The sequence below is a fragment of the Oncorhynchus clarkii genome, chromosome 2 (assembly GCF_045791955.1).
Source record: "Oncorhynchus clarkii lewisi isolate Uvic-CL-2024 chromosome 2, UVic_Ocla_1.0, whole genome shotgun sequence".
In the NCBI taxonomy this organism is placed as follows: domain Eukaryota; kingdom Metazoa; phylum Chordata; class Actinopteri; order Salmoniformes; family Salmonidae; genus Oncorhynchus; species Oncorhynchus clarkii.
In genome coordinates this window covers 56,046,674-56,061,850 of record NC_092148.1, presented here as the reverse complement: position 1 = coordinate 56,061,850, position 15,177 = coordinate 56,046,674, and the positions used below count along the sequence as shown (strand labels likewise).

The following is a 15,177-nucleotide window of genomic DNA, read 5'->3' as shown; positions in this document are numbered from 1 at the left end:
GGCACGCTTGTGTTCCTGTGTGTGTAGGTTCTGCAGGGCTTGGACTACCTCCACAGCAAGTGTAAGATCGTCCACACGGACATCAAGCCGGAGAACATCCTGATGTGTGTGGACGATGCGTTTGTCCGCCGCATGGCCGTGGAGGCCACAGAGTGGCAGAAGGCCGGGGCGCCCCCACCCTCTGGATCAGCAGGTAGGGTACAGACCAGTGGGCACTGCCCACCTCCCCTCACTCTCTTTCTCTGTAGAAGAAAATATCAGAATAATTATAACCCAAAATCACAGTTTTTTTCGAAACCATCTGGCAAACTTTGAAGGTGAACTATCCCTTTAAGCTACTGTGTATTGAGTAAAAGTGAAGATACCTAAATAGAAAATGAAAGTCACCCAGTAGAATACTACTTGAATAAAAGTATTTGGTTTTAAATATACGTAAGAATAAAAAGTAAATGTAATTGCTAAAAAAACATATATATATATGTAAATATCAAAAGTAGAAATCATTTCAAATTCCTTATATTAAGCAAACCAGAAGGCACCATTTTCTTGTATTTTTCATTTACGGATAGCCAGGGGCAAACTCCAACAATCAGACATAATTTACAAATGAAGCATTTGTGTTTAGTGCGTCTGCCAGATCAGAGGCAGTAGAGATGACCAGGGATGTTCTCTTGATAAGTCTGTGAATTGGACCATTTTCCTGTCCTGCTAAGCGTTCAAAATGTAACCAGCACTTTTGGTGTCAGCGAAAATGTATGGAGTGTAAAGTACAGATATCCAAAACAGATACCTACTTAAGTAGTACTTTAAAGTATTTTTTACTTAAGTACTTTACACCACTGCCAAATAGTTAGTTATATTGTAGCCTCGTCCTCATTTCAGACTGAAGTGTTTTGGGAGTTAAACATTGAATAGTGAATTGAATGACTTGTGGGTGTTCTTCCCTAAAGCCGTGTAGAGATCTGTACTTGACCTCAGGTTCAGTCTTTGTTGAATCAGTGCATGAGAGTCCAATCCATTATAGGCCGCTTGATTATTATTGCTGAAAGACGAGATATATTGCTAGTATCGGGAAGTATCTGTCTCACAGTTTCAGTAGTTTGCAGTATAGTAGTAAGTATTGCTTCTGATCAGCAGTACCCTGATGTGTATCAGTATATCTGTCACAGCATTAATTAATCCATTCACCAAATGGATGAATCAATCAGTTCGGCGGTCCCTTAGTTTGTTGCTTCATCTTGCCAGCCTAAGCCAACCAGTCAATTTGGCTCGAGCTCTTTCCTAGTTTGATTGGCAGAGAGGTTGCTTGAGAGGTCGCGGCTCCGCTAAAAGCTAGCTGCTAGTGATTACGGAAACGTGCCTTTAGCAAGGAGAGAGAGAGGAGGACAGGGTGGGAAGCGGAGTTGTTAAGCGTTTTTTTTATTTAGCCAGCTCACTCTTTGCTTCCACTCACATTCCCCTATTGTCTTAGGCCTGATGTTACTTCAACATCCGCTTCAAAATTTACTGTTTGTTTGTCCTGTCACGTGTATGTCACTAGCAGAGCCAGGGGTCAAGTAGTGTCGACATCACATGGCTGGACACTCAACTCATCCAATAGTATCCCTCGAAATTTGACAGCTCTAATTAGCCTTAATTCCATGCCTTACTTTTCTTCACAAATCTCAAATCTCTAAGTGTTCCATACACCGGTGGACACCACAGGAGGTTGGTGGCACCTTAATTGGGGAGGACGGGCTCGTGGTAATGGCTGGAGAGGTATAAGTGAAATTGTATCAAATACATCAAAAACGTGGTTTCCAGGTGGTTGATGCCATTCCACTGGCTCCGTTCCAGACATTATTATGAGCCGTCCTCCCCTCAGCAGCCTCCTGTGACTGACACATCTTCAGACTCCACACACACCTATGAGTCAGGTGGGAATGATGAGGGCTGTATGTGGGCATTGCGTAACACATGGAGAAAAGGTTGATTACTATGGATCTAGGACATGGGAATAAAGTCGTCTGGAATTACTGTGAATACATCCTCCTTTCAACTCACACAGTTCACCCAAGGATTGGGTATGCATTCTCATCGACGGGGCTGCAGTGGAGCAGGTTGAGAGGTTGACAAATCTCCGTCCCAGTCTCAGGTCTTTTGCAGACTCCATCAGGTTTTCTTCCAGAATGGTCCTGTATTTGGCTCCATCCATCTTCCCATCAATTTTAACCATCTTCCCTGTCCCTGCTGACGAAAAGCAGGCCCAAACCATGATGCTGCCACCACCATGTTTGACAGTGGGGATGGTGTGTTCAGGGTGATGAGCTGTGTTGCTTTTACGCCAAACATAACGTTTTGCATTGTTGCCAAAAGGTTCAATTTTGGTTTCATCTGACCAGAGCACCTTCTTCCACATGTTTGGTGTGTCTCCCAGGTAGCTTGTGGCAAACTTTAAATGACACTTTTTATGGATATCTTTAAGAAATGGCTTTCTTCTTGCCACACTTCCATAAAGGCCAGATTTGTGCAATATACAACTGATTGTTGTCCTATGGACAGTCTCCCACCTCAGCTGTAGATCTCTGCAGTTCATCCAGAGTGATCATGGGCCTCTTGGCTGCATCTCTGATCAGTCTTCTCCTTGTATGAGCTGAAAGTTTAGAGGGACGGCCAGGTCTTGGTAGATTTGCAGTGGTCTGATACTCCTTCCATTTCAATATTATCGCTTGCACAGTGCTCCTTGGGATGTTTAAAGCTTGGGAAATCTTTTTGTATCCAAATCCGGCTTTAAACTTCTTCACAACAGTATCTCGGACCTGCCTGGAGTGTTCCTTGTTCTTCATGATGCTCTCTGCGCTTTTGACTGACCTCTGAGACTATCACAGTGCAGGTGCATTTATACGGAGACTTGATTACACACAGGTGGATTGTATTTATCATCATTAGTCATTTAGGTCAACATTGGATTATTCAGAGATCCTCACTGAACTTCTGTAGAGAGTTTGCTGCACTGAAAGTAAAGGGGCTGAATAATTTTGCACGCCCAATTTTTTAGTTTTTGATTTGTTAAAAAGTTTGAAATATCCAATAAATGTCGTTCCACTTCATGATTGTGTCCCACTTGTTGTTGATTCTTCACAAAAAAATACAGTTTTATATCTTTATGTTTGAAGCCTGAAATGTGGCAAAAGGTCGCAAAGTTCAAGGGGGCCGAATACTTTCGCAAGGCACTGTATTGTTATTTTTTACTGCTGCTCTTTAATTACTTGTTACTTTTATCTCTTATTCTCATCCGTATTTTTTTAAACTGCACTGTTGGTTAGGGGCTCGTAAGTAAGCATTTCACTGTAAGGTGTGTGTGACTAATATGTGACTAATATCATTTGACTTGATTTTTCATTTGAAGTCTTTAAGAGGGTCTAAAAGATATGAGGTCTTATTCAGGGGGTACATATTACACAAGAGTGTGCGAGGGATGATCTGTTTGAAGTTGAACTTTCTCCAGACTCTGACTTTGTATGACTCTTGTTTCATCCCCAACAGTCAGCACAGCACCACAGGTCAAACCGGTGAGTGGCCCAACGTTTTGTATTCACCTCATAAACAGAGGAAAAACCTGATTATGCTGTCCAATGTTTTTTCAAACTAATTGCAGTCGCTCAACAAATGGGCCAGTGTGTCACTAACTGTAATAGACCCCTCCTGTCGCTCTTCCTCTCTCCTCTCCTCTAGGTGGGGAAGATCTCGAAGAACAAGAAGAAGAAGCTGAAGAAGAAGCAGAAGCGTCAGACCGAGCTGTTGGAGAGACGCATGCTGGAGATCGAGGCCCTGGAGAAAGAGGCTGAAAAACAGAGGGCCACAGAGGGCCCCGAAGGTGAGGGGTTGACCCACTCCCCAAAACACGCACCCCGCAACGCGGCACTGGGGCCCGCCGTCGCACTGGGTGAGAGCGATGACGACGATGATGACGATGAAGAGGATGGAGACGAGGAGGAGGAAGGAGAGGCGGAGAGGGAGAGGCCCACCAGGCTAACCAATCACACCTGTGAGTTGATGTGGTTTGACTGTCAATCAGTGTGGTGGTGGTGGACATTCCCTCAATGTGTTGGTTATTCACGCATTCAGTAGTGTGTGTGACTCAGAGCTGTGTGGAATGGGAGTGAATGAGAACTGGAGGAGGATGGGCCCGCCTCCAACCTTTCACACTAGGTCTTCTAGAGAGGAGCAATGCCAGGCTGATTCATAAACAACTACAGTCTAACCGAAGCTCAATCTCGCTCTCTCTTTCTCCCTCTTTCTTTCTCCTCTCTCTCCCTTCTCTCTTTTTCACTCCTCCACTCTTTATCTCCCCCTCCGCCTTTCAGGTGCTGCCCTACCCCAGGAGCAGTCAGAGGTTCCCCCCATGCCAGAGGCAGCAGCAGAGCAGGAGGGGGAGCCCACCCCCAGCCCTGCTCCAGAGACAGAGACACAGACCCCCACACCCACTCCCACCACACCTGGGGATGGCAACACAGCCAATCCAGAGGGCCAGGCCGAGGAGGAGGAGGACGAGAAGGAGGATTGGAAAGAGGCCGTAAAGGAAGAGAAGGAGGAAAAGGAGGAGGATGGGGAAGATGACGAAGAGGATGAAGAGGACTTGGTTACAGCTCCGGCCGAGCCGCCACCAGCGCTAGAGAAAGAGGAGAAGGAGTTGAGAACAGAGGAGGAGGAGAAGGGTGAGGAGACCAAGGAGCAGGAAACGGACAAAGAGGAAGAGGACGACGACGACGATGACGACGATGATGATGATGATGATGATGAGGAAGAAGACGATGACGCCGATGAAACAGAGACGGGCGCTGACAACCTCAGCAACTCCACCTCCACCGCCACGGGCCAGAACAACAACACCCACAAAACCAACGGCCACGTCCTACTGGGGGGTGAGGAGAGGGAGAGGGAGAGAGGTCCCAGAGCCAACCATCCAGTCCCTACCTCCTCCCCCATCCATCTGCACTGCCCCCTGGTGGAGTCAGAGTTCAGCTGCACGGACAGGGACCAAAGCTCCCTCAGCTCCTTCTATGAGCTCTTCAACGGCGAGGTGGTTACACCAGGCCTGACCAACGGGGCGCAGCGCCACAGGGGCACGGCGCCACGCTTCCCTGAGTTGCCGCTGGACCCCGACCCGGGAATCCCCGTCACAGGGGGCGGAGCTGGTCAACCGGGGGGCGCGACCTCCCCTCACAGCCCCACTGCTGACCGCAGCCGTACTGTGTCGTTGTCTAGCACTGGGGACATGCCTAAAGGTGAGGCATTTCTCCCTTTCTCTCTCTCGTTCGCTCTCTTTCGCACACATGTACAGTGCCTTGCGAAAGTATTCGGCCCCCTTGAACTTTGCGACCTTTTGCCACATTTCAGGCTTCAAACATAAAGATATAAAACTGTATTTTTTTGTGAAGAATCAACAACAAGTGGGACACAATCATGAAGTGGAACGACATTTATTGGATATTTCAACTTTTTTAACAAATCAAAAACTGAAAAATTGGGCGTGCAAAATTATTCAGCCCCCTTAAGTTAATACTTTGTAGCGCCACCTTTTGCTGCGATTACAGCTGTAAGTCGCTTGGGGTATGTGTCTATCAGTTTTGCACATCGAGAGACTGAAATTTTTTCCCATTCCTCCTTGCAAAACAGCTCGAGCTCAGTGAGGTTGGATGGAGAGCATTTGTGAACAGCAGTTTTCAGTTCTTTCCACAGATTCTCGATTGGATTCAGGTCTGGACTTTGACTTGGCCATTCTAACACCTGGATATGTTTATTTTTGAACCATTCCATTATAGATTTTGCTTTATGTTTTGGATCATTGTCTTGTTGGAAGACAAATCTCCGTCCCAGTCTCAGGTCTTTTGCAGACTCCATCAGGTTTTCTTCCAGAATGGTCCTGTATTTGGCTCCATCCATCTTCCCATCAATTTTAACCATCTTCCATGTCCCTGCTGAAGAAAAGCAGGCCCAAACCATGATGCTGCCACCACCATGTTTGACAGTGGGGATGATGTGTTCAGCTGTGTTGCTTTTACGTCAAACATAACGTTTTACATTGTTGCCAAAAAGTTCAATTTTGGTTTCATCTGACCAGAGCACCTTCTTCCACATGTTTGGTGTGTCTCCCAGGTGGCTTGTGGCAAACTTTAAACAACACTTTTTATGGATATCTTTAAGAAATGGCTTTCTTCTTGCCACTCTTCCATAAAGGCCAGATTTGTGCAATATACGACTGATTGTTGTCCTATGGACAGAGTCTCCCACCTCAGCTGTAGATCTCTGCAGTTCATCCAGAGTGATCATGGGCCTCTTGGCTGCATCTCTGATCAGTCTTCTCCTTGTATGAGCTGAAAGTTTAGAGGGACAGCCAGGTCTTGGTAGATTTGCAGTGGTCTGATACTCCTTCCATTTCAATATTATCGCTTGCACAGTGCTCATTGGGATGTTTAAAGCTTGGGAAATCTTTTTGTATCCAAATCCGGCTTTAAACTTCTTCACAACAGTATCTCGGACCTGCCTGGTGTGTTCCTTGTTCTTCATGATGCTCTCTGCGCTTTTAACGGACCTCTGAGACTATCACAGTGCAGGTGCATTTATACGGAGACTTGATTACACACAGGTGGATTGTATTTATCATCAATAGTCATTTAGGTCAACATTGGATCATTCAGAGATCCTCACTGAACTTCTGGAGAGAGTTTGCTGCACTGAAAGTAAAGGGGCTGAATAATTTTGCACGCCCAATTTTTCAGTTTTTGATTTGTTAAAAAAGTTTGAAATATCCAATAAATGTCGTTCCACTTCATGATTGTGTCCCACTTGTTGTTGATTCTTCACAAAAAAATACAGTTTTGTATCTTTATGTTTGAAGCCTGAAATGTGGCAAAAGTTCGCAAAGTTCAAGGGGGCCGAATACTTTCGCAAGGCACTGTATGAACAACACAGATGTGCAGGTACAGTACATGGAGTCACAGAGACACACATTTGCTGTACATAATCTGCCTGTCCTTCTCGACAACATTAACCCGTTTATCTAAACTAGATGATGTGGTTCTAGCCAAGGCCAAAGCAGCAGACCTGCTGGTCAACCCCCTGGACCCCCGCAACGCTGACACACTCCGAGTCAAGATAGCTGACCTGGGCAACGCCTGCTGGGTGGTAAGACGTGTGTGTGTCTGTCTGTGTGTGTGTGTGCGCGTGTGCGTGCGTGCCTGTGGTGTTTTACAATAAAGTCATTAGCATTATAAGCAGTAGTCGTTAAACTATCTCCTTCCTCTGCTTTCTCTTTCCCAGCACAAGCACTTCACAGAGGACATCCAGACCAGACAGTACCGCTCCATAGAGGTCCTGATAGGAGCTGGCTACAGCACTCCTGCTGACATTTGGAGCACCGCCTGCATGGTGAGCACACACACACAGACACACACACACACACACAGAGACACACACACACACACAGACACACACACACACAGACACACACACACACACAGACACACACACACAGACAGCAACACACACACACAGACACACACACACACAGACACACACACACAGACAGAAACACACACACACACAGACACACACACACACAGACACACACACACAGACAGCAACACACACACACAGACACACACACACACAGACACACACACACACAGACACACACACACAGACAGAAACAGACACACAGAGACACACACAAAGACAGACACACACACACACAGACACACACACACAGACAGACACACACACACACAGACACACACACACACACACACACACACACACACACTCAAACAAACACAGTGCTGATGGGATGATCCTGTCCTATGTGTGTCCTGCAGGCTTTTGAGCTGGCTACAGGAGACTACCTGTTTGAGCCCCACTCTGGAGAGGACTACTCCCGGGATGAGGGTCAGTCTCTACATACATCATGCGTTTCCGAATGGTTCAGACTCATACTAAACCTAATACGGCATAATACTGCACTTTATTGATCTACGCATGATTACAGTGGTAGAGGATTCAGCTGTTTTAATATTTGCTGTTGTTACCATTGATTTTGAAGGTGTTTAGACTGAGTAACCGTGTAGTTACAGCTGTTGTTGATCTGTCGTTTTGAGATTTGCTCAACTGAATTAAGTGATAGCACTTAGTACGTTGGTAATACCTTGTAGTACTAGCAGATTGGAGATAGTATAACGGCTACATTTGAAATACTTTGTATTGCAACGGGCTCAAAGTAGAACATTCTTGAACGGGTTAAAGTCACAACAGATTTTAGTATAGCCCCCTCTAGTTTTCCTATCCACTAGTGTCTCTCTCTCTATCCTCACCTTCTACATCTTTACCCTCACTCAACCTATCCCCGAATCTACATCTATACCTGACCTGACTCATCCCGCCTTGTCACGCCCTATCCTCGTATTCACATCCACACTCCCTACACCTCCCTATCCCCGTATTCACATCCACACTCCCTACACCTCCCTATCCCCGTATTCACATCCACACTCCCTACAGCTCCCTATCCCCGTATTTACATCCACACTCCCTACACCTCCATATCCCTGTATTCACATCCACACTCCCTACACCTCCCTATCCCCGTATTCACATCCACACTCCCTACACCTCCCTATCCCCGTATTCACATCCACACTCCCTACACCTCCCTATCCCCGTATTCACATCCACACTCCCTACACCTCCCTATCCCCGTATTCACATCCACACTCCCTACATCTCCCTATCCCCGTATTCACATCCACACTCCCTACACCTCCCTATCCCCGTATTCACATCCACACTCCCTACACCTCCCTATCCCCGTATTTACATCCACACTCCCTACACCTCCCTATCCCCGTATTTACATCCACACTCCCTACACCTCCCTATCCCGCTCATCCTCTATACCGGCTCACTCCTGGCCCCCACTCCCCACCCGCCCCCATGCTGTCCATCACGAAGCCCTAGTCCAGTTGACCTCCTGCACACTGTCACCTCAACCCTCTTGTTGACCTCATGTCCAGCTATCCACATTTGACTCCATAAATACCATTCTAACAATATTACACCACCACATACTTCACCAAAAGGGACTTGAACGATAATTCACCATACTATCGACATGAATGGCATGTAGTCCATATGTACGGACAGATACTGCCATGATATCTTCATTGACGACAATGAGAGCCACCATATTTGGGGATGAGTCTCTCAGATTCAAAGATAATAGATGCATGTCTCTCTACTCCAAACCCACGGCACTCTCTACTCCATCTCACCACCTCTGGTGTGGGGTCACTAACACTGAGCTCTCTGTCTCTCCCTCTTTCACTCTTTCCTCCTCTTCCCACCTCTGCCTTCCTTACTTGTCCTACTTTCTTGTTCTCCTTTTCCTTCCTTCCTTCCTTCCTTCCTTCCTTCCTTCCTTCCTTCCTTCCTTCCTTCCTTCCTTATTTGCTTCCTTCCCTCTTGTCATCTCAATCCCCCGGTTCCTTGTCCTCCTTTTCCGCTCTCCTTTATCTTTTCACCCTATTCTCCCTCTCTCCTTCTCCTCCTTTCCCTGTTCCCCTTCCTCCTTGCTCCCTCTCTCCTCTTCCTCCCCCTCCTTCCTCCTTTCTCCCTCTCTCCTCTGTAGACCATATAGCCCACATCATTGAGCTGCTGGGCGTTATTCCACGGCACTTTGCGCTCTCCGGAAAATATTCCCGGGAGTTCTTCAACCGAAGAGGTAGCACCAGGGAAGGTTCTGGTGGGACGGAGACACACAGACGCCCGAGCACACACAGTGACTCAGACAGACAGACAGACAGACAGACATGAATATAGACACAGTGGAATGGGAATTGTATAAGCAATAATGGGTTTTGCAGCAAGTTGCCTGGCTACCAAGACACCATTGGTGTGCACCAGAGGAGGCTGGTGGTAGGAGCTATAGGAGGACGGGCTCGTTGTAATGGCTGGAATGGAATCAATGGAACGGAGTCCAACACGTGGTTTCCATGTGTTTGATAGCATTCCATGATTCCATTCCAGCCATTACAACGAGCCCATCCTCCTATAGCTCCTCCCACCAGCCTCCTCTGGTGTGCACAGCTGTTCAAGACCGCACTTGAAGCAGGAACAATATGTCTGTTTGCTTTATTTCACATATTTAGTCATAGCCCTCTCCAGTACCTTCTGGAGAGACTTACTGTCCCGTCAGTCTGTCCGTCTATCAATGTGGTGTCTCCAGGTAGCAGTGTGTCCATCCATCCCTCCAGTGTGTGTGTGTGTGTGTGTGTGTGTGTGCATGCTGTAATGCCGTGCCTGTTCTCTTGTGGTGTGGGCTGTGGCGGCCGGGGTTCAGATCACATCGCTCTGATCACGGAGCTTCTGGGGAAGGTTCCACGCAAAGTGGTCGCCGCCGGGAGGTACAGCCGAGAGTTTTTCTCCAAGAAAGGTAACGTCATGACGAGGTACTACCCCAACGAGGCAGACAGGAATACAGTATTTATCTCTACATTTTAGTACATGTAACAAAGCTAGTCGTCGGTAGTATTTGAGTAGTGTGTCCACCTAGAAATACAAACAGTGCATCCATCAGAAAATGTGCGCTTTCAAGCTTTGGTTATAAATACCTTGCTAGTTTCACCAGTATTAGCATAGTAACTTTATCCCTACCTGTCCATATCTACCTTAATGACCTTGTACTCCTGCTCATCAACTCGGTTCTGGTACCCCCCCCCCGTGTATATAGCCAAGTTACTCATGGTGTATTTATTCCTCATGTTATTATCTTTGTGTTATTTTTCTATTTTTCTCTCTGCGTTGTTGGGAAGGAAGCACTTCACTGTTAAGTGTACGCCTGTTGTTTACGAAGCATGTGACAAACACGATTTGATTTGAGCCACTTGACTGAGCTCTGAGTACTATCCTCTACGAGTCTACGGCCTGTCTACCAATCTATGTGTGTTACCTCTGTGTCTCTCCTTGGTAAGTGTCTGTGTCTTTAGAAACGGTATGCTTACCCTGCTGCTAGCCTGCTTCTCTCATGTTCCAGTCATGGGGCTCTAATATTCTGATTACAGCTCCTTTTCTTTGATGTTCTCTGTCTCTCTCTCTCTCTCCCTCGCTCTATCAAAGGTCTCGTCTGGTGTAAAAGGATGTCTTAATTCATTCTCCTTTTATCTCTCTATGGTCTTAATGTGTTCTGACGGACTCAGTCGCTCGCTACTCCAGGCCCTTGATTTGCCTTTCTTGGGCCGTGTCTCAATAGTCTTCAGCTTGTGTCCTTTCCTTCATCTATGGTACACTGTAAGTAATGTTAAATAATGAGAATAATTACAGTGAAAGCGATGTGAGGAAGCCTTGCTTCCACCAATTCAGTGTAGATGAAAGCAAAGAGACATGGGAAGGAAGCCACTGTGGAGTATTGAGATGCAGCCCGGGTTCTACTCTCTCTTCTCTGTCCCTCTCTTAATCTCTCTCGCTTCTCTCTCTCTCTTTCTTGCTCTCTCACTCTTTCTCTCTCATGGTTAGTCTTTACAAATCATAGCTCTTTAACTAATTACTCTTCCTTTCTCTCTCTCTATTTCTCTCTCTCTCTCTCTACCTCCCCCTGTAGGTGAGCTGAGGCACATCACCAAGCTGAAGCCCTGGTCCCTGTTTGATGTGTTGGTGGAGAAGTACGGCTGGGCCCCTGAGGATGCTGGCCACTTCACCCACTTCCTGCTGCCCATGCTGGAGATGGTCCCCGAAAAGAGGGCCTCGGCTGGGGACTGCCTCAGCCACCCCTGGCTCAACTCGTAGCGGCACCAGCCCCCCCCCCCCCCCCCCCCCCCTCCCCCTGCTCAAAGCTAGGCACTCAAGACTGGGGGGAGGGGGGGGGAGGAGGAGAGGGAAATGGGAGACTTTCTTGGTCCTGCCCTGCCCTGCCTCGCCCTGAGCCCCCCCCCCCCCCCCCCACACACACACACACATAGGCATGCACACATGTAAAACAGACACCCGCAGAGCCTCAGCAGGTAGAAACCACAAGGTTGTCATAGACCAGATAGAGAAAAACTGCTCCTCTGCGGTCCTCCCCATAAGTCCCATACAACCCCTCACAGGAGGAATAGAGCGGCCCAGGAATGGAGTTGGACGGAGTTAAACTTCCACGATTATAGACAGGTAGGACAGAGATCCCTGCACAACATGTGGAGCAGCCATGGTCAGGACTGTGTCTTCCAAGACATCTCCTACTTAGAAAGGCCATGCAGTCTGAACAGAAACTAACCGGCTCATATGAATGGGTTCTCTGCAATGTCCTGACCAGTCTTATCCTGAACCTAGACCTGTCCTCCACTCTGGGTTTCATATTGGAAGTCAATGAGCACCTCTATCAGAATGCTGACTGTGTGATAGCTCCATCTGCCTGACCTTACAACAGCACGGCCTAAACCTGCTGAGGCAGAAGTGTGTGTATGTGTGTGTGTGTTATTAGTCTGGGTCTGCACTGCACATTCTGTAGGTGCAACAGGCAAGTGTATGTACGTCCCTCTCCTACAAAGGCGCAACAAGACTTCCAAATTAGGAGTCGGCCCTTCACATTACTCCTCTCATCCCTCTCCAGCCCCTGCCCCCCTCCCTCACTCTGTAGGAGTACTGTGCCCCCCCCTGCCCAGGACTGAAGCAGTGTTGTTGAACTGTTGAACTGTACATCCCCCCCAAAGACCCAGTCCCCTGCCCTGTTCAGCCCCCCTAGCCACCCAGCCAACAACACAGCTCCAGTCCCATCCCCAGCCACCAGGGTGCCCCAGAACTGAACTGCGACCACACAGACAGATATACAGACAGACAGGGCACGGAACAAAAAAAGATCCTAAAGACTGATGCTCGATGAGCCGGACTGCTTGATCTGTAAAGAGTTTAACTGTTGGGAAAAGGAGTGAAGTGTACGGAGAGGCTGATTGACAGGAAGGTGTGATGATGGTAATGATGGACGGATGTTACTTAAGAGTTGTACATTTCATTGGTTTGTTTGTTTTAGTTTTCTTCCTGTCTTTTTATTTCAAAAGTGAAAGGAGTCACCTTTTTGGTGCCCCGTGTGAGGTTATCCAAAGTCCATTTTTTCCTTTTTCGAATCCTCCCTCCCTTTGACATTCCTGATTCAGTCACACCATTCCTGACCTCTTTTCCTCTTTATCCTTAAAACAAGAACAATCCTTATGAGTCCCTGTGGCGTGGCACGTTTACCAGATATGATTATTCCCCCCTGTAACCTTCACAGGAAACCCTCAAACTTGATCCTTAGCTTCTCCAGAAGGGGTTAGTCAAATGGAGGTTGCACTTGTCTTTGTAGATGTTGTTCAGGGATATATCTTTGTACATAACTCTGAGATCCGGCTCTGGAGATAAGACCGACTTACAGAAATGAAGAAAAAAAAACACATGCATCATTCCTAAAAGAGGCTGTCACATGGACATGGATCTGTCCTCCAGAGCAGACAGTGGCGAGAGGCTGAGCCATTCTGGAGGCCACCAGAATATCAAACTGTGCCACCCTGTGGCTGATGAGGGTACTGCATTCCTGCACACTGCAGCGCCTCTCAGTGCCAATGCTTCTACGTTCCACTCCACTTCTCTCTCTCTCTCACACTCATCACAATTAGTCCAGTTGCCTATTTTTCGCAATAAAATAAAAATGAGTATAAGTAAATGGTGAGATATTTTTTAAAATATTTAATTAATTTAAAGAAGAAAAAAAAAGATACAAAAATGATCTGGTTGTTGTGAAAGTGACCGAATCTCGTCCTGTTGAGGTGATTGTGTTTGTCTGTTTTAGAGATGTTATTTCTTTTGTAATTATTATTGTTATATTATTATTACTGTAATTGATCTGATTAGTTATTTTTTACTCAGTTTTCACCTCTTCCTCCCCTCTTACATGAACAGTGCTGCTCTATTTGGACTTGTGACAGTGATGAAATTGATCAAACATTTTTGCAATAATAGTAAATTATGATTTTTTTGCACCAAAAGCTCCTGATCTCACTCTCAGCCATGCTGACTGTTCTTCCTGACATCGACAGAATCGCGTCTCTTTTCTGTGTTTTTCATTGACAGATTTAATAAAATTGTAAATTAATGGAGTCTTGATGTGGTCTTTGACAGTTTACAGCAGTTTTCACTAAATACTACTAATATTGTAACTTGTGTATTGAGGATAAGAGACAAAAGCTGAGATTTTGATGCATTTTCAAACCAGCCTTGAGACATGCATATAAAATATATATTCACTAGCGAGTGTAAAAAGATGACAACAAAAAAACGTCAAAATGGCAATGTATTGTTATCACTCAGAATGCTGAGGTCAGTTGACTTGACACACCTTATTACATTCTAATACTCACTAAACGATTCAGACAACATTATTCTAACTGCATGACATTGCATTATTCTAATTGCACGCTGAAAGATGATCCGAACAATACCCTGAGATTACTAGAATAGTATAAAATAATATTCTAAGGATTGTCACTGAATCAGATATATGTTAAAACTCACTTCTATTTTAATTAAGGGAAAATACTCTGCAGTGTTTACAGATGGTGTAAGCACAACTGTCAGTTAAAACACAGGCAAATCACATGCACCTTCAAGTATAAATGCTGTTTGTCTGACCAGCAGGGAAATAGTGTTCAAGGCATAAGACTTACATACTGTGGGACTATAGAACAGTTTACCATGGTAGTTATTGGAATATTTGGACACCTTAACCAAGCAATGATTCACATTTCACAGTTAAAGTAAAAGGTACATTACAACAACGTATACGTTGAGTCATTCACTAATGTAACATGCAGAAGGCCAGGAGTTTTTACCAACCACCTGACCAGGACTTACTCTGTGCCCTTACAAGGTCAAGAAGAACTCTAGACCCTAAATATGAGGCATCGGTGATAGTGTTTGAGAGCATCAATTCTTCTGACTGTTTTACAAATCACCTTGCACCTTAAATATTTATGATGTTTAGATAAGTCAGTCGGGTCAGTCAGTGATGCTATCAAACACAGCCTATGGCAGATGTAGTGATATGTGTGTGTTGTGAGGAGAGTCGGACATTCTTGAGCAGCAGGGGCTTGGGCATCTCCAGAATGTCTACGTTTGGGTCCAGAGGCCTCCCCAGCC

General features: G+C 46.2%; 1 protein-coding gene across 7 annotated transcripts in view; it reads left to right on the top strand.

The window, feature by feature from the left end:
- LOC139370230 (SRSF protein kinase 2-like) overlaps positions 1-11,837 on the top strand; it is a 66,913-nt gene extending 55,076 nt beyond the window's left edge. For 2 of the 7 annotated variants that reach the window (XM_071109587.1, XM_071109601.1), the window contains 10 exons: positions 28-193; positions 3,526-3,551; positions 3,715-4,027; positions 4,347-5,267; positions 7,052-7,167; positions 7,303-7,410; positions 7,857-7,926; positions 9,662-9,754; positions 10,373-10,465; positions 11,630-11,837. In XM_071109587.1, the coding sequence (XP_070965688.1) occupies positions 28-193; positions 3,526-3,551; positions 3,715-4,027; positions 4,347-5,267; positions 7,052-7,167; positions 7,303-7,410; positions 7,857-7,926; positions 9,662-9,754; positions 10,373-10,465; positions 11,630-11,814 (2,091 nt within the window). In that variant the 3' untranslated portion in view covers positions 11,815-11,837. The remainder of the gene's footprint in view (positions 1-27; positions 194-3,525; positions 3,552-3,714; positions 4,028-4,346; positions 5,268-7,051; positions 7,168-7,302; positions 7,411-7,856; positions 7,927-9,661; positions 9,755-10,372; positions 10,466-11,629) is intronic. The other 5 variants (XM_071109593.1, XM_071109634.1, XM_071109625.1 and 2 more) reach the window with 5 other exon arrangements.
- Positions 11,838-15,177: the final 3,340 nt, after the last annotated feature.